The 25,439-nt window shown below is 62.5% G+C and overlaps 3 protein-coding genes across 6 annotated transcripts in view; 2 read left to right on the top strand and 1 right to left on the bottom strand.

The window, feature by feature from the left end:
- The window catches only part of MYO15B (myosin XVB), a gene marked incomplete at its 5' end in the record, with an annotated part of 29,302 nt that extends 28,793 nt beyond the window's left edge, over nt 1-509 (top strand). Inside the window, one exon of the mRNA XM_084862312.1 lies at nt 104-509. Coding sequence (XP_084718438.1) covers nt 104-163 — 60 coding nt within the window. The 3' untranslated portion in view covers nt 164-509. The remainder of the gene's footprint in view (nt 1-103) is intronic.
- Nucleotides 507-25,395, bottom strand: RECQL5 (RecQ like helicase 5). Its single transcript, XM_084862653.1, has 20 exons — nt 25,254-25,395; nt 24,449-24,592; nt 23,536-23,657; nt 21,938-22,456; nt 21,292-21,397; nt 20,701-20,812; nt 20,057-20,219; nt 17,358-17,437; nt 4,439-4,657; nt 4,169-4,268; nt 3,997-4,033; nt 3,839-3,897; nt 3,689-3,762; nt 3,290-3,383; nt 2,860-2,994; nt 2,076-2,608; nt 1,867-1,954; nt 1,479-1,703; nt 1,209-1,278; nt 507-1,119 (listed from the first exon to the last, which is right to left on the bottom strand). The coding sequence occupies exons 2-20, from the start codon at nt 24,576-24,578 to the stop codon at nt 1,019-1,021; spliced, it is 2,967 nt and encodes a 988-aa protein (XP_084718779.1). The 5' UTR covers nt 24,579-24,592; nt 25,254-25,395; the 3' UTR covers nt 507-1,018.
- Nucleotides 5,373-16,402, top strand: SMIM5 (small integral membrane protein 5). 4 transcript variants are annotated; one of them, XM_084862660.1, is made up of 3 exons: nt 5,373-10,420; nt 15,773-15,899; nt 16,193-16,402. In XM_084862660.1, exons 1-3 carry the CDS (start codon nt 10,294-10,296, stop codon nt 16,281-16,283), a joined length of 345 nt encoding a protein of 114 aa, XP_084718786.1. In that variant the 5' UTR covers nt 5,373-10,293; the 3' UTR covers nt 16,284-16,402. The 4 variants fall into 4 exon arrangements, with proteins under 4 accessions (XP_084718786.1, XP_084718789.1, XP_084718788.1 ...); XM_084862663.1 differs by lacking the exons at nt 15,773-15,899; nt 16,193-16,402 and adding an exon at nt 10,855-11,469 and having other exon boundaries at nt 5,373-6,171; nt 10,266-10,420; XM_084862662.1 differs by lacking the exons at nt 15,773-15,899; nt 16,193-16,402 and adding an exon at nt 10,855-11,469 and having other exon boundaries at nt 5,373-6,260; nt 10,266-10,420.
- Nucleotides 25,396-25,439: the final 44 nt, after the last annotated feature.

The following is a 25,439-nucleotide window of genomic DNA, read 5'->3' as shown; positions in this document are numbered from 1 at the left end:
AGCCTGGGCCCAGCCGATGCCCACTGCCCGGGCGTGGTGCGGGCGGGCGGGCGGTGGGGGCGCGGGGGGGGGGGGGAGCTGTCCTCACAGCCTGTGCCCGCAGGCCCAGGAGCTGCAGCACACCATCGCCTTCCTGCTCAGCAGCAGCGACAGCTCCGCCTAGCGGCCGCCTCCCCCAGGAGCTGGAGGTGGAGAGGAGGAAGGGCCCCCCTGGATCCAGCCTTGGGTGCTGTCAGGTCACGTTGGTTTGGACTTGGTGGCTGGGCTGTTCTGGACCCTGCCTGGCACAGCCCGCTGGATGGGGTCACAGGCCGGGCTGCTGCAGGGACATCACCGGGGGGAGGGGGACTAGAAAGACCCCTCCTTGGGGGCGCAAGGGACTGTGGGAACTCAGCGTGGGCAGCTAATGTGCCCGTCTGGGGGAGAGGGCACCTGGCCCCTCAGGGTGGCACAGCCCGGACCTGGGAGCAGCCGCTGCGGAGGAAATAAAGCCCCGAGAGAAAACTGTGCGTGCACGTGTCCCAACGGCCTTTATTCCTCCGGGAGCGCCTTCCCGAGCAGCAGCCGAGAGCGGGGCTGGCCGCTGCCCGCACCCTCAGCTCTGCCCTGGAGCCCCCCGCCGCGCACGGGGGGGCCTCCCCGGCTTACAACCCGGGTCCAGAGGTGGAGGGGCCGTTTCTTCCTCCTGTTCCCCTGGCAGCAGCCACGCCCCCATGGCCTCCGAAGGCAGAGCTCCGTGAGGCCAGGAGAGAGAGGGCCTCAGGCCTTGCAAGTATGTAGGAAGGTGGGCTGACCTCTGGCCTCTGACCCTGATTTGGGAGGTGACCGGGGCCATCTCCACGGCGAGGTGTGGTTGGAAGGGGAAGGACCCTGAGGAGAGATGCCCTGAGCAGAGATGCCCCTGGCGGCCCAGGCTGTCCGCCTGCCCATCCCTGAGTCGGCCCAGCGGCCCTCGGAGGAGTCGGGGGGAGGGGGGAAGGGATGCGGAGAGGACACCGGCCCGCTGGGCACCAGTCGGTCATCTCTGTGGGTCACACAGGCCGTGCCAGTCAGCTTCGCTCTCGCAGCGGGCGCGGCCCCGGAAGAACTGCTTGATGAGGTGCTGGGCCTCCTCCTTCACTAGAGAGTCGGGGGGTGGGGGGGCCAGTGTGAGGGTCACCTCCCTGCAGGGCCCCCAGTGCTGCCTGGCCGGGCACCCAGGCACTCACCGCTCCTCCCGGGAGAGGGTTTCTGAGCCAGTGAATGGGAGAGGTGGCGGGCGAAGGCTTTGAACAGGTCCTGCGGGTGGAGTGAGGAGCAGAGAGAGGGCTCAGACCCCAGCTCTGCCCCGAGCGGCCACGGCCACGGCCACGGCCACAGGGCGAGGCAGCCGAGGGCGGGCAGGGGCCGGGCTCGCCTGCTGCCCACGGCTCCCCTGCCCTGCCCTCCCCCCACTGTGCCCAAGGCCCGGGGAGGGCAGAGCCCACCCGCTGGCCTACCTTGGAGGCAAACTTGCCCTCCTTGTAGAAAGGGGTCAGGCACTGGACCACAACGCTCGCCGCCGCCTTCAGGGAGGCGCCCGGGGCCGCAAGCTGGCAGGAGCCCTGGGCCGCGCGGCTCCGGGCGCTCTGACCGCTGGCCAGGATGTTGTCGTTGGCCTCGGCTAAAACGGAGGCGCCGGCTGAGGGGTGAGGCCTCTTCCGAGCCTGGCTCTCCGGGTTCTCCTGGGCAGGGCCATGGTGGAGGGTCACTCCTGGCTCCCTGTCACCGGCCCCTCCCCTTCCTCTGGAAGGCTGGCCACAGCACGGGCTGCCCGCTCCCGCCCAGCCCCCCTGGACGCAGAGACAGAGCAGAGGGCCTGGCCCGCAGCCCCCTCCCTGGCAGTACCTGCTGGGGCCTGGCCCGCTTGCCCCTCCGTGCCCCCTCAAGGAGGGTGAGGCCTTCCGGGGGCCCCGGGTCTCGCAGTGGGCAGGCGCTGGTGAGGAGAGAGCAGGCGTCAGGGCTCTGGGCAGCCTGCAGAGCCCACTGTCGGAGCGGGTCACAGAGGACCATGAGGGAAGGGGATTCCTGAGGCTCCCAGCCTGCCCGGCCCTCACCTCGGCCCCTCCCTGGCGCACGCAGCCTGGGGGTGAGCGGCCGAACGTCCCAGGGCTCCATCCTCCTCCCGTATCCGTGTCTCTGGGTCCTCAGCCAGGGCTCCCCGCGCCCCAGCACGGGAAGGGCTGGCACCCTCGGGCCCTGGGGCTGCAGCCAGGCCAGCCGGGCTCTCAGCCCGCTGGCAGAGGAAGCGGGCGATGTTCTGAGAGTCCTTGCGGGCCGCCGCGGCCAGGAGCTGCCGCTTCTTGGCCTGGGCCTTGGCCGCGGGACTGCCCCCCGAGGGGCCCTTTGCCTTCTCAGGGGAGGGCCCCCCACAAGGAGCACTGCTTCCGAGGGCCTCGCTGGGCCTGGGGACAGGCTCACTGCTGCCCTCATCCTGGAGGCCACACGGCGGGCTGGGGGGCTCCTGCTGGCCTCTCCGCTCAGGCCCCGGGGCCTGCCCCCCAGCCCGCATCTCCTCCATCAGCTGCGAGGCCGTCTGGAACGGGATGGAGCCTTTGGGAAAACCGGCTCCCACCCGCTTGGGTTTGAGCTGTGAGGAGGAGAGAGGGTGCTGACCAGCAGGCCCCTCCAGGGCACTCCCAGGCTGGTCCAGGTATGGCCGTGCCGGTGGCGATCTGAAGGGTGGGGGAGGGTCAGGCCGTGGGGCTGGAGAGACAGGCGGGAGCAGACAAGCTCACGGGCCTGCCTGGGGCACCCCAGCGCCAGGACTGCCATGTCAGGGGAGGCGGGGCTGTGCCGTAGCTGGAGGACAGGAAGTGGCGCCCTCCCCAGGCCGCTCACCGAGTACACCTGGGAGGCCGGCAGGATGTCGTGCTCACTGGGCTCTGGGGGCTCGGCCTGGGCACTGCAGCCCTTGGCACTGCCTGCTGGGTGGTAGAGCTGCCCGTCCTTGGAGGTCCTATGGATCTCGGCCACCTGGGGCAGGATGGGCAGGCTGGCAGGCATGCTGGGCACCCACAGGCTCCCGCAGCCCCCACCCAGGCCCCCACAGGCGGGCTTCTGTGGTCTGTGAGCATAGGCGCCTGGACACTAGCCAAGGTCCAGTCCTCAGGGGCTTGGCTAGAAGGGCCTCCGGCTGGCAAAGCGGGGAGTGGGCTCCCCCCAAATGAGTGGCTTGGTGAGGAGTGGATTCTGGGCTGCCTGGGCCGGGGGGTGGCAGCCAGCCTGGGGGCTACCTCTCCCACCCTGACCGGGAGCAAGCTCCGCCCACCTTCTTCAGCACGCTGGCCTTGTACAGGTTGGCAGCCTTGGCGTTTCGGAACATCTCATGTTCTAGCTCCACGGCCTTGGCCTGCAGGTCCGGTCTGAGGGAGGGAGTGGAGGTGACGGGCAGACCTGAGCCCTCTGCCTGCTGAGCTCCGGGTGGGTGCTCCTGGGGGACCCTGAACATGGCTCTGGGCCAACCTGGACATCCCGGGCAGCCTGCAGCCCCTCGGGGTGACCGAGCCCGCCCTGTGGTGGAGCTGTAGGGGGTGCATCCCCTGGGAGTAGGGTGGGCCACAATCAGGAGAGGGAGCCCCCAAACAGGCTGGGGACCCAGAGTTCCAGCAGCTTCCACAGGAACAGGCTGTGGAGAACCCTCCCCGGCCCCGGGACCTGGGACACTCACCCCTGAGCGGTGCCTGCAGCCTGGCAGTTGCTGCCCAGCGCCTCCTCCAGCAGCCGCAGGCAGTGCTCCCGGGCCTGCGGGGGGGAGCGGGAGAAGGCGCTCACACAAGCCTGAGGCCGGGGGCCGGGGTGAGGCGCCGCCACCTCTTACCTTCACAGTGAGCCTGGGGATCTTCCTGCTAGAAGCCTCTTTCAGCGGACAGTCCTCATCTGGGGGGAGCGGGGGGGCTTATACTCTCTGGAGTCCCGACCCCCCAAGAAGGCACCCTCCCTCCACACCCGGAAACAGCCCACGGCCCCTACACTGACCTGGGGCCACAAATTCTTCTGTCTTGGGGTCTTTGCCCTGGAAGAGGACAGGAAAGGCTGGTGAGACATCCCGCCCGCTGCGGGACAGCATCCAGGTCAGCACCGGGGAAGGGGTGCTGAGGGTGTGAGCGAGCAGGCAGCACCTGGGCCCCCAGAGGCCCCACCCCTTCACCTTGCGCAGACTCATCTGCTTCTGGAAGAAGAGGTTCCACTCCCGCTTGTGGGCCTCGTCTCGGCCCTCATCCCCGCTGCCTCCAGAACCCTCGTCGTACCTGGGGGCAGGCTGGGCATGAGCAGCCCTGCCTGGCCTCTGCCCCCCTCCACACCTCGGGAGGCCTGGCAGCCCCAGCGTGGCCCATGGTGCAGGATGGCCTGGCCGTGGCGCCGGGGAAAGAATGCCAGGCGTTCCCAGTGGGCGGGGCCCCGGCTGCACGGGCCTCACCTGCTGAAGCCCCCGTAGCCCCGGCGGCCGCCCTCATACAGCTCGGGGTCGAAGCCGCTGCCCCCGGAGGGCCCGATGCAGGTCCTGCTCCAGCTGCTGCTGCGCTCCAAGGCGTCCAGCTGCTTCCGCACGGCCGCGGGGTTCTGGCAGTGGTCACAGCCCTTGGTGCAGGCGGGGGGCGCATCCCCAAAGTACTTGGCAATGGCGGCGTGGCGGCACCTGGAGCAGGCAGCACAGCAGAGACGGGTGAGGGCCCAGGCAGTCCCTAGCTCGGGCTGAGCATTGCTACAGTCGACAATGAGTTAAGCATCGCAGACTCCTCTCTCATAGGAGCTGCTCAGCTCTGTCCAGTCCCTCACAAATGGCCAGTCCAGCTGCAAGCGTGTGCGTGTGTGTGTGTGTGTGTGGGGGCAGAGCTGTCCAGGTGCCCCATCCCAGGGACAAGAGGAGCTGGTGCGAGAAACCCTAACAGCTGAGAACTGAGGAGCAGCTTCAGGAACAAGAGCTGACTGTCACCCAGCCCCCGGGAAGCCGGTGTGGCTGCCTTCCTTAGCTGAGCCGAGGATGCTCGCTGAATGGCCAGAGGCAAGGAGGCCAAGACGGCCACCAGAGGGCGCTGCCGGCGCCGCTCCGAAAACCAATGAGTGACGCGTTCTGTCGCCAAAGCCGGTACCTCGGCACAGTGGCCGCCTGTCCGGCCTCAGGGAGGCCCTGGCATCCAAGTGGTGTGGCCGCAAGGTTGGCTTCCTTACCCCTCCCCTCCCCCAAGCCTGACTCACTGGGGTTTTGTGCTCACACTCAAAGGGCTCCATTGACAGCTCGGAGACGCAGGCTGGGGTGGGCTCCTGTCCTGTTCCAGGCACAGTCTGGTCGACGGGGTGGCACAACCAGCCAAATGCCAAAGGGCCCGGCCTGGCCTGGAGCCTGCCCCGGCAGCCGCCCGAGGCCCCGAGTGCAGCCACGGCCTGGCACGCTCTTTGGCAAGGAGACGGCAGGGTCCTCTCCCCTCCCCGCCGGAGGCACACTCCCGCCAGCAGGCCGAGCACGGCCACTCCCAGGTCACTGGGACTCCTGAGCCGTCCCCAGAATTCCTGTGGGGGGTGGGGCTGGCTTCTTGGGTGGTCGGGCACCTCTCCCCCCCCCCCCCCCTGCTATTTACTCTTTCCCTAGAGAGGCGGAGTGAGGACCAGCGGGGAGTTAGTTGCCTGAGGTTGCAGGTTGGGGTGGTGGGATGTGAGCCAGAGGCCCTCCTGAGGGGAGGGCAGGAGCCAGGAGCGGGCCTCCCTCCCTCCGGCCCGGCCCACTCCACACCTCGGCGGGAAGCTCCCTGGGGTCATCGCGGCTGGGGAACGGAGAACCCTCCCCTTCATCAGCTCCCGGCCAGGCCCAGCCCACACGGCTTAGCTCACACCCACCAGGAGGGAGAGGAAGAGGAGGAACAAGCCAGAGACAGCCCGGAGCGGAGCGGGGCCGTTCCTGGGACCTCCTGGGCAGGGCGAGTTCTCGGCAGGCTCCCGCCCGTGGCTCCCCGCAGTGGCCGGCTTCCCCCCCAGGGGCCGCCCCTGTAATTTGACACTTGGATCTCCGGGACGACCGACCGACAACGAAAAAGCTGAAGCCCAGATAGCAGCTGGCTGTCAGCACCGCGGAGGGAGGAGGAGCGCTCGCTGGCTCCAGGGGAGAGGCACCGGGAGCAGCACTGGTCGCCAGAGGCAGGTGACCAGCAAGGCGAGGTGCGGAAGGCCCAGGGCAGGCCCGGGAGGAGGGCCGGGCTGCCTGGCCCCCGGCACCGCCGCGGCAGCGCCGGCACCTGAGCTCCCAGGTGAGTGGCCACAGCTGAGGGGCGGGAGGAGGGATGGAGGGAAGAGAGCAGGACGAGGGCTCCATTCACCATGGGGGACACACCTGGTCCCAGTCTGCATTGGCTTCCCGTTCCAACCTGGGCTCTCCCTGCTTTGCAGGGCCCAGCACCGGGCCGGGCCGAGGGGCAGGGCCGCTTACTCTGCACATCAGGGTAAGCGCTGTCCATTCGGGGCCTCCACGGGGCATGGGGCTTGGGAGAGGAACGCCTGCCACGGAGCTCCCCTTTCCCAGGACCGAGGCAGCGCCGCCCTGGCCTGCTCCCCCTGCGCAGGAGGCGCGGGCAAGGTCCACCGGCCATGTGGCGGGCCCGGGCGGCTCTGCCTGTGTCCCCTACCAGCACCGCCGCTGCCATCTCTCGTGGGGGCTTGGTCTGCTGACCACCCGTGACCTCAGCCCGGGGCTCAGCCACTGAGAGCCGGCGAGCCCGCATCTCCCTACAGGCTGCACAGGAGTGAGGGGGCCGGTCTCCCACCCGGGCCAGGGTGGGGGGGGAGGAGAGGACGGTGGGGCTGAAGTTGGGGGGGCGGCAAAGAGGGGGTCCCTAGTGCCTGGCCCTCTGCTGCGCAGGTAATACTGTCCTTAGCCGTCCTCCAGGCAGCATGGAGAGCGGCCCTGCCCCAGGCTCACTCCACTTCCCTGTCCTCCAGCCAGGGTTAAAGTCTCCGGGCAGGCGTGTCCCCAAACAGCCTGTCTACGGGGAAACAAGGCCCGCAGCCACCTGGGGCCAAGGGTCGTCCAAGGCTGTGGGCTCTGGCCTGGCGGTGACTGGGGAGACTCTAGGCAGAGGCTGTGGGCTCTGGCCTGGCGGTGGCCGGGAGACTTGGTCCTGCAGCCCGGGCAGCACACGGGAGGAGACAAGTCACTGGGCTTAGAGGCAGCGGGTAAGGTGGGGAGGGTCCCACTGCAAGACGGAGCCGAGACAGAAAGGGGTGTCCTGGGGCGGCTCCCTGCGGCACACGGGGGGCAGGCACCTCTGCCCTGCTGGCCACCCAGGCCTCCCACCCGTTCAGGATACTATTCATTCTAGCTCTTTCTCCATGAGACATGCCCCGGGGCAGGGTGGCTACAACCCCCCAGCTCCCAGAACAACAGGCTGAGCCGGCAGCCGGGCCCTGAGCTGTACTTATCAGTCACAAACAGGCCCGCCGCTTCCCGGGGCCGGGGTATCAGCCCTGCGGGAGGAAACAGGGAGGCTGTGTCCCAGTGGCAGGTGTCTGGCCGCCTGGCCGCTCGGCTGCAAGGCTGTCTGTTCCAGATGACACACTCAGGAATGTGTCCCGTCCGGCCAGCTCGGCCAGCCTTGCCCTCTGCTCTGCTCACCCCCCCACCCGCCCCCGCCGACGGCTCCAACGGGGAGCACCCTGGGAAGGTCCAAAAAGGGCCAACGCTTGTTCTGGCTGCTTCTGACGCCCTGCCCTCTCCCCGTCCCCATCCCCCCCAGCACGGGGTTGGGAGGGACTCGTTCCCTGGTCCATAGGCGGAAGGTAGTTTTACAGAATTTGGAGGCCGGAGACAGAAAGTTCAGAAAGACGGAGAATTCTCAGTAGCCCCACTAGACTGGCCTGCCCCCCGCCCTCCAACCAGCCGGGAGCACCCCTGTCCCCAGGGCTCCCTCCAGAGCGGCAGCTGGAGCGGCAGCTCGTGGTCACCTGACGCTGCCGGCTGGCGCCCCCTTGGCCGTGGCTTTAAATAGCCCACTGGGAGGACGCGGACCGGCCGGAATGTGCCGCTCCCCCTCAGGAACGGGCCCTCCAGCTCCCGGGGGCCCTCACGGAGCTCCTGCTCCAGCCCAAGCTGAGGAGCTGGGCTGCTGTGGGGCTCCGGCCAGGCAGCAGCCCCACGCCTGTTCCGGCGCAGATGGGCCCAGGGAGCAGCCCCGATGGGCGAGGCTGGCCAGCTCTGGTCTCCAGAGGCCCTGGGGCAAGGCCAGCATGCCACCCGGTCCACGCCTGCTGCTGCCCAGTCCCCCTGGGGGGCCGGGTCCTCCGGGCAGGGGTCTGCGCTCTCTGACTCTGACATCCCGGGAGGAGGCTGACTTTAGAGCTGAGGCTTCGGATCAACAAACCCGGCCTTTCCCAAGCCGGCTACCTCCCTCCTCCCCACGCCCCTCCGCCGGCCTCCACGCCACACCCTCTGCGCCCTCCTGGGGCTTTGGGTGGGAGCACCAGGGAAGCGCTCCCCCGGCCCTCCATCCACTGCGTAAGGAGCGTGTCTGATGGATACATTAGGCAGTGCCGGCACCGGGCCAAGCAGGCTGGAAAAGCCGAGAGTGTGGACGAAGAGGGAGGGAGAAGGCTCCTCAACCCAGTGCCTTCCCCCTGGAATGAGACCCGAGGGAGGGAACCTGGGGCGGGGTGCCCACCGGCCTCGGAGCGAGGGAGCGGCCTGTCCTGGGTCAATGGGGGACAGCGGTGCAGTGACCACCGGAGAATGGCCCTGGGAGGAACATGGAGGACCTTCTCTCAGAGCAGGGGTGGCGGGCCTGGGGGAGCCGGGTCTGGCGAAAGCAGTGCTCCGGCCGCCCCACAGAGCCCACCCGCTCCCCAGGGCCCAGGGCACCGAGCCGAGCCCCCGCTGGGCTGTGCGCGGCCCGTGGGCGGTTAGCTCGCTGGTCAGAGAGGAGCTGCCGACGGGCCTCCGCTGAGGCAGGGTGGGGCGCACAGGGAGGGCTGGTCAGACCTGTCCGGCCGGTGACCTCGGGAAGTCACTTCCTCTCTCGGGTCTCAGTTTCCCCATTTGTAAAAGAAGGGAGGCAGGAGTGATGCCTGTGGCATTCTGGGCGTCCGCGCCTCCGCACCTTTGGAACCGGGTCCCAATCGCCTTTGCGGAAGCGGCTGCCCCTGGAGGGGCTGAGAGAAGGAAGGTCCCGCATTAGACAGGAGAGCAGCTCGTTTCCCACGGAGCCATCACCGCCTGCCGCCCCAGCATCACTTAAAACGGCTCCGTCCCCAGCCGGCCTCCCTCCCGCCCCTCCCACGCCATAAACATGCCGGAAGGAAGGACGCAGTGAAACTGCCCGGGTGCTGCAGGAAGGTCCTACCCCACAGCCACCTCCACTCGCCTGCGCTGGCCAGACCCCGCCCAGGGGGAGCCCCAGGGGCTGGGCTCCTCCCAGTGCCAGGCTCTGTGCTGCCAGGTGGCCAGTCCCCCCCCAGCCCCGAAACTCTGGCACCTCTTCCTCCCGTAACGAGAGAGACTCAGAGGAAACATCAGTCGCCGAAGCAGGAAGAGGGGCAGCTTCAAATCCAAGACGGGACACACAGAGCTACGGCGGGCAGCTGGCGAAACCGCCAGAGGACCTGGAGGCGGCCCAGGGCAGAGGGCGGCTCTGTGCAGGCACCACAGCCGCCCCGGACAACCCCTGGCTGACCCCCGGACGCGGCGCAGTCACCAGAGCCCAAGGTCTGGCTCAGCCCCGGCCACCTGTCAGCCGCCCTGGCATACAGCTGCCTTGGAGAGCAGGTTCAGGCTGGGGTGGCACATGGCACTGCCCTGTCCTAAGAGGCCAGGTGAGGCGGAGGGCGGGGCCTCTGTCCAACAACACGCCCGTGCAGGCACGCTGGCCCTTCGCTTCGGCCCCGTTCTCCCTGCCGGCACCCCGGTCCTGAGTGACCCAGGGCCTCCAGGGGAGCCGCCCGTCCAGGGCACCTGCGAAACCTAGGACTGGTGTCTGAGACCCAGCAATGTGAGCGCGAAGTCACCCCAACACAGACAACGGCCAACCTCGGCAGCTGGCAGACCCCTCAGCCGCCATCACCAGCTTCCCTCCCCCCGGGCAGTGCCAGCTGCGGGGCGCTGGGGACCACTGCTGAGCGGGGGCCCACGGCTCCCTCCCTCCTGAGCCGCCAGGTGTGCTGAGTGGGGCAGGGTGAGACCTGACAAACCCGTTCCGCGGCCCAGGGGAGGGAGGGAGGATCTCGGAGCCGCCCGCCGCCCGTGGGGACTCGGTGCTCTGTCTCTGCAGCACCCCGGCGGAGCCGGAGCGGCCCGGCATGGGGGCCGCAGACTTCCTGCAGGAGATGCGCTGGGTGGGGGAGAGGCTGCTGCTGAAGCTGCAGAGGCTGCCACAGGCCGAGCCCGTGGAGATCGTGGCCTTCTCGGTCATCGTCCTCTTCACAGGTCAGTCGGGCTCCGGCTCTCCTCGGCTCTTCCTGCACCCGGGAGGGGGGACCACGGTGCTGACTGGGGGTTTGGGGGGCTGACGGGGTGGCTCGGGTCTCCCAGGCAGAGGAGGGGAGGCAGAGTGCCTTGGGGGAAACAGGCATTTCCCCTGGTCCCGGGACATGCCTCCCAGGAGGGGCTGGGCGGTGCGGGGACCCGAGGCACCCAGCATCCTGCCCGGGGATGAAGGGACCAGAGCTCTGGAGGCGGCGGAGGTGCCACGGGGAGGAGGGCCGGCTCCAGGGCCGCATGGAGATCCAGGGCATTTCTGCCCAGCGTGCCCGGCTCTGGGCAGAGGCCCGCACACCTCCAGGGGGGCTTGTGGGGAAGAGGTGGGCGTTCCTTCTCTTCCCACCTCGGAGCTCGGTGCCCTCTGCCTGTCCCGTCTCCAGGCACCGTGCTGCTGCTGCTGGTGGTGGCCTGTAGCTGCTGCTGCACGCAGTGCTGCTGCCCCGAGCCCCGGGCCAGGAAGGCCCGGGTGCGGCCCGTGACCCCGCCATGAGGCCGGGGGGCTGACCGAGAAGCTGGAGGAGACTGACGCCGCGCCCGGTGTCGGCCTGGCCCCCAGCCCTGACTCCTCGAGACCAAGTCCGTGGCCGCGGCTCTGGCCCCGCCCAGGACCCGGACCCGGACCCGGACCCGGACCCGGCACGTGGGGGCTTGTCAAGGAAGCCAGGGCCGTTACGGTCACAGGACCTCCCCCCGCAGTGAGCGCGGTGCCGAGGAGGAGCCGCCATTTCAAGGACAGAGCCCACCACCGGGGATCCTGGCTACCTGCACTTTTTAGCAAAACAAGAAAGCGGGGTCCCCAAACCTCGACGGAGAACAGCCCGCACCTGGGGCAGCTGGCCTTGGGGTTCTGCTGACCAGACCACGCCAAGAGGAGCCGCCCAGGCGCAGGGACTTTGTGAAGGGCTCCTGGGCCCTGCCCCCCGCCAGAGGGAGCGTGTCAGCATCCCGGCCCAGGGTCTGCCTGTTTCTTTCCCAGTAAAAGCTTTTGCATTATGTTTCCGGGCATCAGACTCGCTGGGCTGGGTTCTGTGCGTGAGCAGCGCTGCATGCCAGATACCAGGGCATGGCCAGTGCGCTCCTGTGCCCGAGAGAGCGGGAGGACCACGCAGCGGGATGCAGGGGGACCAGGCCGGGGCCGGGCGATGCCTGTCACCACCAGCGGCTGAGGGCTCCGGCTCCAGGCGCCCACTGGGCAGCGATGGACATCCCAGGCAGGTGCTGGCTCCGCAAGGCCACTCGGCAGCCACCACTGCCGTTAACTTGAGCCCGCACCTGCGTGCTGGAGGCTCGGGCCTCTGGTCTTCCCCAACTGCCGAGAAAGAGAGGGGCCCCGCCCCAGTTCTGTCCACGCCTGCATCCCGACGCCCTCGCCCTTGCCCCGTTGTGTGCCCGATGCCCGGTTCAAACCCTCGCCAGCCTCCAGCTGGAACGCAGGTCAGTGAGGCACCCTGCCCCAGCCGCGCTTGCTCCCTGGGAAAAGGGCTAGTCCTGTCACTGCTCCTGGGCGCGCTCAGGATGACAGAGATGGCCTGTCCAGCACTGGCTCAGCGCAGGACACGTGCTAAGAGCTTGCAGATGTCCCGCTTGCACCTCAGTCCGCTCTCTCCCAGAGAACAGGGCACGGGGGTGCAAGCCCAGGATGACGCAAGGAGGCAGAGGCTCCTCCGTCCCCACTGGTCCCCAGAGCCACAGAGGTGTGCGTGTGCCTCTGTCACCTCGGCCGGGCAGCCCATGCTCTGGCCGCCTGAGGGCAGGAGCCCGTGGCCCAGGAAACGGGGTGGGGAGGGGACCCAGCTCTGCCACCACCGCCCCCTCCAGCTGGCAGGCGGGCGGGGAAGCTCTCTGGCTGTTTCACTTCCTGGTGTCCAGGGACTTGTGGGTTTGGTTTTGATGGAAGATTCAGAGAGGAAGTGCGTCTGTACAAAGTAAAAGAAATCCAAGATCTGCCGAATTCTCAACCCACCCCCCCTCCCTGAAGAATGGGATTCAGAAAGCTGATGACACAGGGACGATGGTGCGGCCATAAAGGCAACAGAAACCCAGAGGCTCACAGGCGGGTGCTCAGGCACTGTCGTAAGAGTCTGCGGCATCATGTAATCATCGCAATGACAAAGCTGCAGATAACACTAGCACCCGCTTTTTAAAGACGAGAAAATTGAGCCTTAGTGACGCTGGATAATGTGTCTACGTTCAGCCAGCTGCAGAGGGCAGAGCCGCCTCCGGGCCAGCCTCCCCCCTCCCCGCCCCCCTGCCCCCGGCCACAGAGCCCCCACTGCCACCCCCCAACCCTCAGCTCTGATTCCTTCACCTCCACCAAACCCCACATCCCAAACCCCACACCCCAACTGTCTCCGAATAACCTCCCTGAGCGGGTGGGGCCAATCAGGCCTCGCTCCTGGAAGGAAAATTCCAGGAGGAAGGTGAGGGGGGGGGGAGGCCCTGCTCCCTCAGTCCCGGCACCACCGCCTCCACACCGGCTGGAGGGTCCCCAGGAAGCCCCGGGCCAGGAGCTGCTCCAACAGCCAGCGGCCAGTCCCTGCGACTTCACCCGCATGGAGGTGTCCCCTCCGTGCTCGCCTGGCAGCACAGACACTAAAACTGGAACAACACAGAGAAGATGAGCATGGCCCCTGTGAAGGATGACATGCAAAAACATACATATGTGCACATACACACACACATACATGAAGGATGTCCTTCCTGGGGGTGGCTGAGCACAGGCCTCTTTGTTAGAAAAGAGCCTCGCTTCCTGGTGCAGCTGCCAGGAGGTGAGGACACAGGGACAGCCCCGGTGCTGACGGGCGGGCGGGCGGGCTGGTTTATTTGCATTTTTCTCCTCTGGGCCACACAGTACTAACTGCTGTGTCCAAACAAGACATGTCCCTGTCCTCAGGGGGCTGGCTCCTCCCCATTCCTTGGCAAAAGGGCACACCCTGAGCCCTCCCCACCCCCTGCCAATCGGGCCAAGCCCCAGGCTGGCTTCAATCACACCCAGAGCTGCGTCAGTGAAGGCAGCTGCCAGCCTGGGTGTCTCTGGGGCAGGTGGGATGGACAGACGGCATCAATCCCACCCCCAGCCCCCTGTGGTGGGAAAGGAGAAACAGGCACAGCAGGATGGGGGGTGGCCCTGGAAGGGGCGCCTTCAGGTTGTCTTGGGCTCCGAGACCAGACTGTCTGGCTGACTCCAGACCAACACTTCTCCATTCCCCTCTGGACCGCAGCCCCTGGACCGCGCCGCAGCCGCGGCCGCCTGCGGTCGCTGCCCGTGTCTGAGGCGGGCTCAGCGCGCCCAGCAGGCTCTCCGGGCCTCCCCGTGGCCCCTGAGCTCTCAGTTCCCCAAAAGGGCTCGCTCTGCACTGAAGGCCGTGCAGCCACCGTCTGTACAACGTGCCTTTTCAGACGCCACCGTGCAGCCACCCGTGCAGGAGTCTCATTGAAGGCTCTGCAAAATGTGGCGCAGAGCCCGCAAACCGGTTTGGTCCTGCAACCTGTCTCTCAAACATTAACCACCGAAAGCAATCACAACCAAACCTTTCCGGCGACGAGCCTATCTGCTGTGGGTAAAACCAGTTCCAGACCATAAAACACTGAGGCGAACCAATTCGTCCTTGAAGACAGTTCCCTCACCGTCCTCGGGGCCAGCCGCCTGCCACAGAACTCAGCTCCCAATTCCAGGTGTGACCTAGCCGCGGTGTGTCCCTGCAAACATCTCTCCCCCGGGGCGTCCCCTCAGGCCCCGGCCAGGCTCCCACAGGCACCAGCACCGCTCCCCCTCCCGGCCCACTGCTCTCCACGGGGTCCCCTGAGCAGCATGTTCTGGTCGGGGCCAGCAAGTGACTGAAAAAGCTGGTGAAAGCAATGGTTTTCCTGACGCCGGTGGCCAGGGTCCCCTGGGCGTGTGGCTCGCTGCCCAGAGCTCCTGGGTTGTCTCATTGGTTTCGTGGAAGCAGAGCAAGAACATAAAAACACCTCCAGAGACCCCCGAGTGGGAGATCCTCCTGCATTTGCACAGAACGTGCACAGCCGTCTGCACCGCGGCGGTATATGGGCGGGAACATAGGTGAGGGATTGCAGGGTCCCACCAGAGCGGTCAGAGAGGCAGTGACGGAGAGACGGCTCCCCAAGCACTGAGGTCCGCGCGGCTCCGGAGCGGAGTTCACACCCAGCACTCTCACTCCTTGGCCCTATGCGCGTGCCCGTCCCCAGCTGTGAAACTGGGGCTTCGGCTATCCCTGTTGCTTCATTTTCCACGTAACATTAAGCGCAATTATGTAATTACAATGACAACCGCCACAAACAGGTTCGGCATGACCGGCTGATTCTTGGTAAGCATCGACTTCACGGATGGAGCGGAAGTGCAGGGCATTCTACAGACCCGCCCAGGGCCGGGAGCGGTGAGCAGGCCACGGGCATTAGTCAGGTGGGCCTGGTCAGTGCAGCCCATGCTGCTCAGAGGGACTTGCACCTGCTGCACATCCGCACCACCTGGCCAGCTCTTCGGAGGGGACACGCCCAGGGAGTGAGTCAGTGGGAGGAGCCCGGCTGGGCAGGCGCTTAGAAAAGCTCCTAGGACGGTGGTCCTACAAGCCGGTGAGGACAGGGCGCTAGAATGTCAGCTCTGGGAGGGCCCGCCTCTCTGACTCAGGCTGGGCAGCAGTGCCTGGCACAGCAGAGCTGGACACCCGACTTGTGGAGTGAGCGGTGGCCGCCAGGCATCCCATGCCAGGGCACCGGCCGTTCCCGCTTCCTAGCTGCCTGTCACACCCGTGGGCAGCAGCCAACCACACAAAGCGGCTGCAGACAAAGGCCCGGGAGAAGGTAGGCCCACAGCACCCACAGCCTCCATGGGGATAAGCACTTCCGCCCAGAGAGGGGTTCCAGGAGGTGCCAGCAGGAGGCGCAGTTACCCATTGGCCCTGCCCCGCAGGAGGGAGCCTGAGGGGTGGTTCCAGCCCCAGGCCACAGCTCATCCTGCCAGAGGGAGGCAGGACCCGCTTCCGGAGGGGATGGAAGGCCTGGGGCAAGGGCCCTGGCTCCAGTCTCCTCCCCTACTCACCCAAGGCTGACTTCTCTTAGCCAGGACAGCTCCACACCTGTGCCCTGAGCAGCGCCGTGTCCCCCCTTCCTTCCCCCCGACTCCATGACATCAGAGAAGGACAGAATGCAGCTGAGGGAGGAAGTGTGAATGGCAGAAAGGGACCGGAAGTTGCTAGGCAACGGGCTCTGGCCCACCTTTGTGACAGCAATGAGGTCTGGTCAGGGCCACTTGGCACTGAGGACACCTTTTCCTCCCATCAGCTGCTTCTGAGTCAGAGCACAGCTCTGGTCACCTGCTGGCCTCTCCAGCTGGTGCCCCTAAGTGTGGGCTCCTAAAGGTCACCCCGTCCGCCCTCTCAGGACTCAGGAGTATTAACCGCAGAGTCAGGTAAGACTCCTTCCTTCTGCTGGCTGCAGGCTGTTTTTGGAGGGCCCCGCTCCGGGCTGTCCACTCCTCCGCAGCCATGCTGATCTCTCAAAATGCTCCCAATGTTTGCCCATCGAGGCAGGAAAACAGGACTAGAGCGAAGCTTTAGCCGAGCAGGTCTCAGGCTGGGAGGCGAAGTCCTGCTCTCGCCTCTGCCTCTGCGGTCTGGAGATGGCCGGGCGGGTGAACCTGGGGCGGGCCGGCGCCCGGGGCGGGTCGGAGAGGCCCTGCCCTCAGCGCCTCTGTGCCCTCAGGTCCGCATGGACATACTGGCCGGGGACCAGAGGCGCCTCTGGAAGGAAGAGTTCTGGCAGAACCCCTGGGACCAGGGCGGCCTGGCCGTGATCAGCATCTTCGTCATCACCGTGCTGCTGCTCATGCTGTTCGCCATCGTGTTTGGGACACTCCCGCTGCCTGAGAAGGCGGACCCGTCCGAAGAGTCATGACCTGCCTTTCGGGGCCCAGGAGGGGGGCCACCTGTCCTACCCTCCCCGAACACCGCGGACCTTCCCCTCACAGCCCCTGACAGCCTGGATTATACATTTTATGTGATTCTCTGATAGCGTCTGTCTGCTCACTGAGCCGAGCCCCCTATCAGCAGGTCCGTGTGCTCACCACTGAGTCCCCCACGGCTCCCCAGAGCCCAGTTCAATCGAGGCCAAAACACAGGGAGGCCTGGAGGCCGGAGGTCGCTTCAAACCTAACGGCCATTTCTTCTGACACCAGGAGGTAAAGAGCCGGGTCACGAATAGTCGAACGCTCCCCATGGCCGTAGCTCAGGAAGCGGAGGACGGAGGAGCGTTTAGACCGAAGGGCTAACAACAAGTGCAAGGGGGTCCCAGCTTGTCCAGAGCCCCCTGGACGTCCCGCCCGCACTGCTCCCAGCGGCCGGGCTCGGAACCTGCCGGCTGCCCCTGCCGGTCACCGCTGCTCCCGGCTCCTGGCGGCCCGCGGGCAGCACATGCGGATTAGACACTGAGTGAGTTCCCAGCGGGCAGGCTGGCGAGGGGAGGGAAGCTGATCTCTCGCCAAGCCCGTCACTCACCCCCGCCGAGAGAGAAGCCCCGCCACATGCCTGTTCTCCAGTGAAGCCAGAGGCCCTGCTCAGTGGCAATGATGACCACCATGCCAGGGGCTCAGGCCTGAGCTGCTCACGGGGCCAGCCATTCCAAAGGGGGGGGAAAGCAGGGTGGATGGACGACGACCCAAAACACTCAACGGTCCTCCCGCCGTCCGTTTCTGGGGCCTTCCGAGAAAGAAAGGGTCCCGACTTCCAGGCTGCCTGGCCGGAGACCCCCCGTGCAGGCAGGGTCCCTGGTGGCCAGAGTGGCCCCACGTTAGCTGGTTAAGGAGTGGGTGCGGGGCGTGGCAAAGATCGCAGTGACATTTTGTAAGGAAACACGCGGATGAGTTACTCACCCCAGTTCTTCGCAGAAGGTCACCAAGGCCTCGAAGGCCAGGAGGGCCGCTTTGTCAGAGGCTTTGTGCCCCCTCTTTTCCTGGAGACAAGAAGCGACATTTGGTCTGGTGGTGACCAGAGGGGAAGGGGGGGGGGGGAGGAGGGAGGGGGGGTTTCGAGGAAGGCCTGGCTTGGGGTGTGAACACACAATACAACGTGCAGGTGATGTGTCACAGAACTGGACACCTGGAACCCCTATAATTTTATCAACCAATGTCGCCCCAATAAATCCAGTTTAAAAAAGGCAACGACCATTTAGCACAAGACTTACATAAGTGAACTACCTTGTAGCTCAAAGAATGAGAGAAAAACATCAAATGAGAGTAAGAAAGCCACTTACAAAACAGAGTCCCAAACCTGACGGCGCACCAACATTACCTGGGTACCTAAGGGGGACGCGGGCCCGTCCCCGGGCCACACACGTGCCAGACCCTTCACTTGAGATGGCATGTATGTGGTCACTGATGGCCGTCTCCAGATGAGCTTTCTCATGTCCTTGGTTTTGTGCAGGGCGTGGAAGCTCTCTATTCAGTCTCAACTCCAGCCTTTTGTTTGCCTTCCACATTCTATATTTCTCCAGATCTATTTAGTTTATGGTTTCTTTTTCATTTCCATTCCTAGGTACTTATGCTAATGCACAGAAAAGCTGCTGCTTTTAAAAATAGGTCTTACATTCATCCGTCTTGCCAGGTTTTCTTTTTTTAATTTTTTAAAAATTTTTATTTCAGAGTGGGAGAGAGAGAAACATCAATGCTGAGAGAGAAACATTGATCGGCTGCCTCCTGCACGCCCCCTACTGGGATCAAGCTCACAACCCAGGTATGTGCCCTTGACTGGAATTGAACCTGAGACTCTTCAGTCCACAGGCCAATGCTCTACCCACCGAGCCAAACCAGCTAGGGCTCGCCAGGTTTGCTTATAAATTCTTATAAATGGGCAGACATGCATTGACATTCCTATCTCCTGGTGTCTTCTTTCCTGTCCTCCTTATCCCCGTGTGTGTGTGTGTGTGTGTGTGTGTGTGTGTGTGTGTAGTTCTGTTGTCCTTTTAGTGGGACTGGAAATAAGTACTTGTGTTTCATCATTCTTTAGGAAAACTCTACATGTATTCTTTTATATACGTATATATTTTTAATTGATTTTTTTTTTACAGAGAGGGAGAGGGATAGAGAGCTAGAAACATCCATGAGAGAGAAACATCGATCAGCTGCCTCCTGCACCCCCCCCATTGGGGATGTGCCTGCAACCAAAGTACATGCCCTTGACTGAAGTTGAACCTGGGACCCTTCAGTCCACAGGCCCGCTCTATCCAGAGCCAAACCGGTTTTGGCAACATGTATTCTTTTGCAACTTCACACATTATGCTTTGGGGGATTTATCCACGTTGATTCACGTAGATTTCCTGGGTCATTTTTCTCTGTTCTAGCCCGTTCCCCTGTGACTAACCCACTGTTTTCTTATCCAATGCTCTACAGAGGAAGAGTCTGACTATTAGGTGCTGCAGCCAGTATCCCTGTACCTCCCTGTACACCTGACAGGTAGTCTACGCAGACGTGGGGTTACCGAATCAGAGCACAGCATCCTCTCCTTACGTGTTATCACCTCCTCTCTTCGAAGCAGCCGTACGAGTTTCCGTTCCTGACAGCACTGTGAGTCACCCTCCCCACGTCCCCACAGAGGGTTTCCATGGCTGCCGCTCTGGTGGGCGTCAGCAGCTCGTCACCCAGCCTGCGTTTCTCCCGTCCCTCCGTGATGGCGAGCATCTCTTCCCACGCTCACCAGTCCGGTTTCCTTCCCTGTGACACTCCGACTTCCTGCTCCCAGCAGCCACCTTTCCCTCACCGGTAAGAGTTCCCTACGTGCTCAGTCACTTACGTATGCTGCAAATACTTCCCCAGCAATGGCTCCTTTATCACTGTGTTTATGGAAATTTTTAGTTTGAATTTAGTCAAATAAGAGTATCTTCCTTGATGGTTTCTGCTTTTCAAATCTTGATAGCCTCTTCCCTTCCTTTTTCTATTGATTTGCAATGCTACCTGTGTGACATCAATTTTCCTTATATACGTGGGTCTGTTTCTAAGCTCTGTACAAAGAATGCATGATCAGTTTTCTTTTTAAGACTAAAAAGAAAAAGAACTTATATAAAAATATGAGAAAGTGCTTATGTAACAATGCTGATTAAAACAAGGCAGGATTGATCTTGACTATGAGAAATAGCATGCACACACAAGACAGTAGTAAGATAAAGTAACATAAAGAGAGAAGTCTAGCCCGGGCTGGTATGACTCAGTTGGTTGGGCGTTGTCCTATGCACCGATAAGTTGCCAATTCGATATCCTGTCGGGGCACATGTGTGGGTTGTGGGCTCGATCCCTGGTAGGGGGCGTGCAGGAGGCAGACGGCTGATGTTTTGCTCTCACATGGATGTTTCTCTCTCCCCCTCCTTCTCTAAAAATCAATTTTAAAATCTTAAAAAGAAAAGAGTCTAACCAACTTGTTGCAATGCCCATCAACCAACGTACAATTCCCCCTTGCTATACCGTCTGGCCCCAGAAGCGCCCCTCCCATTTACAGAGTCTCCACCTGAGTTCGGATTCAAGCTGCGCGAAATCGGAGTGGTGAGCTTGGATAGAAAGGGCTCCTACTGCCTGGGACTTACCTGGAGTTTTGCTACTTCCTTCCTGACCAGGAAGCTCACTTGGTCCCGGTCGCTCCTGGAGTAATAGAGGCGGCACCAGGAGGGCTTCCCGTCCCTGCCCGCGCGGCCAGACTCTTGGTAGTACCCAGCCATAGACTTGGCGATATTCCAGTGGGCGACAAATCTGCAGGACCCAAAGGGCAAGCGGCATGAGGCGAGGCAGGAGACCGAGGGAGGAGTGGTTCTGAGCAGGTGGAGCAGGGCGTGCCACTGAGCAGGGCTGGGTGGGCGAGCAGGCAGAGTGGACCGCAGGGTGAGGTGTGGCTGGTACAGCAAGACGGTGTGTGCAGAAGAGCTCCGTAAGCCGTGCACTGACCGCTGCTGGGGTTATCCAGAACCCAGCGCTTCGGTCTGCAGCCCAAACGTCTCCCCCAGGCCAGACCCAACGGCCGCCAGCGGGGCCGCGGAGGCCGGCCGTCCGTCTCCTCCGGCCCGTCAGCCGGCAGTAACCAGCGGGTGGGAAAAGCACTCTCCCTCCGGCTTCCCGCGGGGAGCAGGTTAGGATGGTTCCTTCCACCTCCCACAGGGCCCGCTGGCGCTAGGAGGAACGCAGGGACCTGGTCCTCCTGGCAGCCCACCCGAGCCGGGCCCTGACCAGAGCTCACCTGACGTTGGCTTTGTCCACTCCCATCCCGAAGCTGATGGTGGCAACGATGACGGGGACCTTCTCCTCCATCCACTCGTTCTGCACCTGCGTCCTTCCGGAGGCCTTCAGCCCTACGAGGGGGGGAGGGGAGAAGGGAGCTCGCATTTCCCCTGGGTTCTCTTGGGGTCTGCCTTGGGTTTGACACTGTGCACACCCTGAATTCATTACTTTCCTGCACTTAGCCTCTCTGAGCCTGAGCTAATACACATAAAGGCCCCGGCTGTGTTCTCAGTGAAGGTTAGAGCCGAGGTTCAAACCCAGGTCCGCTGGCCTCCAGAGCCGGTGCTCTTTCCACACCGCCAGCAGCTGGGCCGTACCCACTGCTCCCCGCTGCTGGGCACAGGATGAGAGAGAGCGTTCAGAGTCCCAGTCTCATTTTAGACCCCGTTCTTGGCCAGACACCTTCTTGTGGACTTAAGGGAACCACTTTAGCTTTGCCCGGGAAGCGAGGACTGACGTCAGACCATCTGATTTCTCAGGGGCCCCGGGAACAAGAAATGCGCCAAGAGGCCTGAGAGTGGAGGGACCACGTGGCCCAGGCGGCCCTCACCTGCGTGGTAGGCCTTGGCACTCAACCCCCTGGAACTGAGCTCTATCGCCAGCTGCTCACAAGCCTCTCTGGTCCTGCAGTAGACGATGCCGCAGCCGGACAGCACCTGAAGGCGGAGACAGGACACGGGAAGGAAACCAGCGCTGGGAAAGCGAGCCATCAGCCCATCGTCCTGCGGCCTCCGTAGCAGGAGCTCTGCACAGTCTCCCATCAGCCCCAGTCTCCCTGAGGCAGGCCACCCAGCAGGGCTCTGCCCCTCACAGAGCAGGACCGAAGTGGCTCAGCCCTCCCGGGGCCTGGCCAACCAAACTCCTCTGCTCCTCCCTCAAACCCAGACCAGGTCTGCAGAGGCCACAGCCAGAGGATTTACGCCCAGTGAGGGGACAAGGCCAGGAAGCCAGAGGGACGAGTCTGTGCTTTAAGCAGCTACAGCTCGTCTGGGCTAAGAAAGCCAGGAAAAGCCAAGGTCTTAGACAAGCAATCCCAGCTCTGTGCTCCCAGCTCTGTGTTCCCCAGCTCTGTGCTCCCCCGCTCTGTGCTCCCAGCTCTGTGCTCCCCAGCTCTGTGCTCCCAGCTCTGTGCTCCCAGCTCTGTATTCTCCAGCTCTGTGCTCCCCAGCTCTGTGCTCCCAGCTCGGTGCCCTCACCCCTTTCCCAGCCTTCTGGCCGAGCGCCTTCAGGCAGAAGTCCCGCAGGCTCCCGTAGGGATCGGAAAGCAGCTCCTTGAACTGCACGTCATAGAAGAGATTGGCCCGGAAGCAGGGGGTCTTGAAGGCAGCAACCGGCTGCTTGAGGTGCAGAGCCGCAAACACATCCTCCCGGACCTGCGGGGTGGCCGTGGCGGTCAGCGCCACACACGGGGCATGTGCCAGGCGGGAGCGCAGGGCACCCAGGCGCAAGTAGTCGGGGCGGAAGTCGTGTCCCCACTGGGAAACACAATGAGCTTCATCCACCACCAGGTAGGAGAGCAGGTGGCGGGACACCAGCGAGTTCAGGGTGGGCTGGAAGGAGGCGGAGGCCGCCATCTCCGGCGTGATGTACAGGAGCTTGGTCCGGGGCTTCTCCTGCTCCAGGTCGGACAGCAGCTCCTGCTTCTCCTGCGCCGAGAGCTTGGAGTTCAGGGACCTCACTCGCACCTTCAGGGCCAGCAGGTGGTCCACCTGGTCCTGAGGGCAGAAGGGGAAACGCACTGAGCGAAGTCAACGAGCCCTCAGCATCTCAGGGCTATTTCCCAGTCATCCAGCGCCCTCTTCCCACCCTCCAATGCGTCCTTTCTCTGCCTGCAAGGAGGACTGAAGGGGACATGGCTCTCTGGAGCCAGACAGACCTAGATTATTTTTAAATATATTTTCATTGATTTCAGAGAAGGAAGAGAGAGAGAAACATCAATGATGAAAGAGAATCATTGACTGCCTGCCTCCTGCAAGCCCCCTATGAGAAACTGAGTCCACAACCCGGGCTTGTGCCCTGACAGGGAATCAACCATTGACCTCCTGATTCATAGGTTGACTCTCAACCACTGAGCCATACCGGCCGGGCAGACAGACCTGGATTCAATCCTTGCTCACTTACCTGCCACATGCTTTAGGGCTGGTTCTTAAGCTTAGCCTGTCCATTTCCTCTCTCTCTCTCCCTCTCTCTCTCTCTCTCTCTCTCTCTCTCTCTCTCTCTTTCTCTCCCTCCCTCCTATAAAATAGTGACCCCTAATAGGATTGTCGTGAGAATGAAACCTTCTGTCTCAAAGGTGTGATGAATGCACATAAAGCCCCAGCAACCACCCATTAAGCACTCTTATCGTTCTTTCCTGTCTCTTTCTTCACAGTTGATAGCTCTTAACCACTAGTACACGGCTACACTTCCTCATTTCTGATTCTGGCCGAGAGCAGGTGTTAACAACATCCCAATCGGCCCCTCACCGTTTTTCTATCCTAGGTGCACCCTTGCCAGAACAAAGCAGGACACCAGAGATCGGCGCCCCCCACCCCCACCCGACCGCATCAATTAGCACTCTACCCATCTGCAAGCGTGTGCACGACAGTTCCATGTCCGTCTGGACAAAAAGTAACACATGAAGGTAAGAGACCACGCAGTACTACGCACTAGTGGAGAAGCCCACATATGGGCAATTTAGAAACGCAGTAGAGAGGGGGATAAGCAAATCAAAGAATGTAAGCGGCAAAAGACCAAAGAAAGCAGAAGTGAAATTTCCAGCGATTTAAACAACCTTCATGGCCCTAAGCCTCACCTGAATCAGTGCAATGAGGGGAGAGATGACCACGGTGATGCCTCTGGCCAGCAGAGCAGGCAGCTGATAGCAGAGGGACTTACCTGCCCCCGTGGGCATGCACACGAAAACATCCTTGTCTCCTGAAAAGACACAAGAAGACAGCGTCTCAGTGCTTCCTGCCTTGTATCTCTCCTTCATCGAGGCTATTGGAAATTAAGCGAGAGTGTAGGAAAAGCCCTAGCGGGGGTAGGGAGTGGGAGGGGGGCGGGGCGGGAGGGTGTCTCAATATATTAATTCCCCTCCCATCCTTTCTATGAAAAGGGACACAGGGACATTTGGAAAAGCACACAAACCATTTCTGGTCATGGCAGTAACAACTACAATGGTAAGAAGTCTGAGTCTGCTAGGATGTAGAAGATTGAACTAAGTAGCCACAAAAGCTGATGCTTCTGCATGAGTGTGGGTATCTGTGTAGACATGGAAGCAACATCACTCAGATGTCTTGTTTATAAACATCACAGTGCAGTTAACAGTACACAGCTGCTCCCCTCTTGACAACCTCCATTTGTCCACAAATCTCCAAGCTGATAATAATTATGAATCCTTCCCTAGTTGGGACCCAGGCCACTCAGTCTTTAACAAAGGGATGACCTAGGTCAGCGACTGGCTGAGGCCTTTGCGGCCACTCCCACACAAACCAATAGGCATCGATGACCTGTTTTCAAAGACAGTCTGTAGCTCTGCCTATGCAATGTAAGAAACAGAACAGTTGGGTGGCTCTGCCCGTAAAACTGCAAGTGTGGGATCGATCAGATTTCCAAAACCAATTATGGACCAAGGGTGGGAGGTGGGAGGGGTCAGGAGGGTGCTGGACGACAGTGCTATGGTAGAGCCGGGGTCCATGTAAGCCCAGGAAGTGTGGACTCATTACCTTTCACTACAGCCATGGTGGCACTCTCCTGTAACGGTGTCTTAAAGGAGTCAAACCCGAAGACCTTCTTCAGTGTGCTCCGGACTCGATGCTCAGGGTCAAAGGGAGAGGAACGGTGGTGGGTGGTCATCTTAGCGACAGACAGTAGCCAAAGGTTAAGGCAAAGGTGTGATCACAGGGTTGTGACAGAAACCCTGTTCTGTTTTTAAAATACTGCTTATTTTTTTCTCATTAGTATAAATTTGCTTGATTACTCAAGCAATATATAATTTTCAAGTAATACACCAATAATTAACATCTCCACTTTCACAGCAGTGAAAATAAAAACACTGAACTATAATATATCCCGGGCCACCGTATGCACAGAGAAGCTAGAAATCAGACGAGCAGAAACGCAAACGTCTTCTGAATCGTTTGGAGAAGGTGGAATTGTCTAAGATCCACCTTCTGCAGAAACCGGTTTGGCTCAGTGGATAGAGCGTCGGCCTGCAGACTGAAAGGTCCCGGGTTCGATTCAGGTCAAGGGCATGTACCTTGGTTGCGGACACATCCCCAGTAGGGGGTGTGCAAGGAGGCAGCTGATCAATGTTTCTCTCTCATCGATCTATCCCTCTCCCTTCCCCTCTGTAAAAAAACCAATAAAATATATTTTTAAAAAATAAGATCCACCCCCTGCTCCTTCTATAAGCATAGCCATGAGTCCCATTCTTTCCCCCGAGGACCGGATCCCTTCTTCCCAACTCCCAGGGTGAGAGCTCCTCCCCTTTCCGTCTCTGAGCCCCCACTCCGCTTCACCCCAGGATATCAGAGCTGGCCGCGGGCCGCCCTGGAGCGGAGGGCTCTCGTTCGGGGGGCGGCCGCCGCCTGCAGGCTCCGGAACTACTCCAACACCCCCATCGCCACCGCCAACTCTGAGAAGCCAACCAGCTGGACACCACAATCGGGTGTTTCCGTCGGGCGGTAATGACGTAGCGCGAGCGCTGGGTGAGGG

This window comes from Pipistrellus hanaki (assembly GCF_964339955.1).
Source record: "Pipistrellus hanaki genome assembly, chromosome: 16".
Taxonomy (NCBI): domain Eukaryota; kingdom Metazoa; phylum Chordata; class Mammalia; order Chiroptera; family Vespertilionidae; genus Pipistrellus; species Pipistrellus hanaki.
This window is presented reverse-complemented; position numbering and strand designations above follow the sequence as displayed.

Excerpts from the sequence above, each read along its gene's own strand:
- SMIM5 (XM_084862660.1), top strand. The coding sequence starts at position 10,294 with ATGGGGGCCGCAGACTTCCTGCAGGAGATGCGCTGGGTGGGGGAGAGG. Across the intron at positions 10,421-15,772 it reads GGTCATCGTCCTCTTCACAG|CTGCTTCTGAGTCAGAGCAC; the intron begins GTCAGTCGGGCT and ends TCCTCCCATCAG. Across the intron at positions 15,900-16,192 it reads AGTATTAACCGCAGAGTCAG|GTCCGCATGGACATACTGGC; the intron begins GTAAGACTCCTT and ends CTGTGCCCTCAG.
- RECQL5 (XM_084862653.1), bottom strand. The coding sequence starts at position 24,578 with ATGACCACCCACCACCGTTCCTCTCCCTTTGACCCTGAGCATCGAGTC. Across the intron at positions 3,384-3,688 it reads GCTGCAGGCACCGCTCAGGG|ACCGGACCTGCAGGCCAAGG; the intron begins GTGAGTGTCCCA and ends TCCCTCCCTCAG. Across the intron at positions 1,704-1,866 it reads AGCGGGCCAGGCCCCAGCAG|GAGAACCCGGAGAGCCAGGC; the intron begins GTACTGCCAGGG and ends GGCCCTGCCCAG.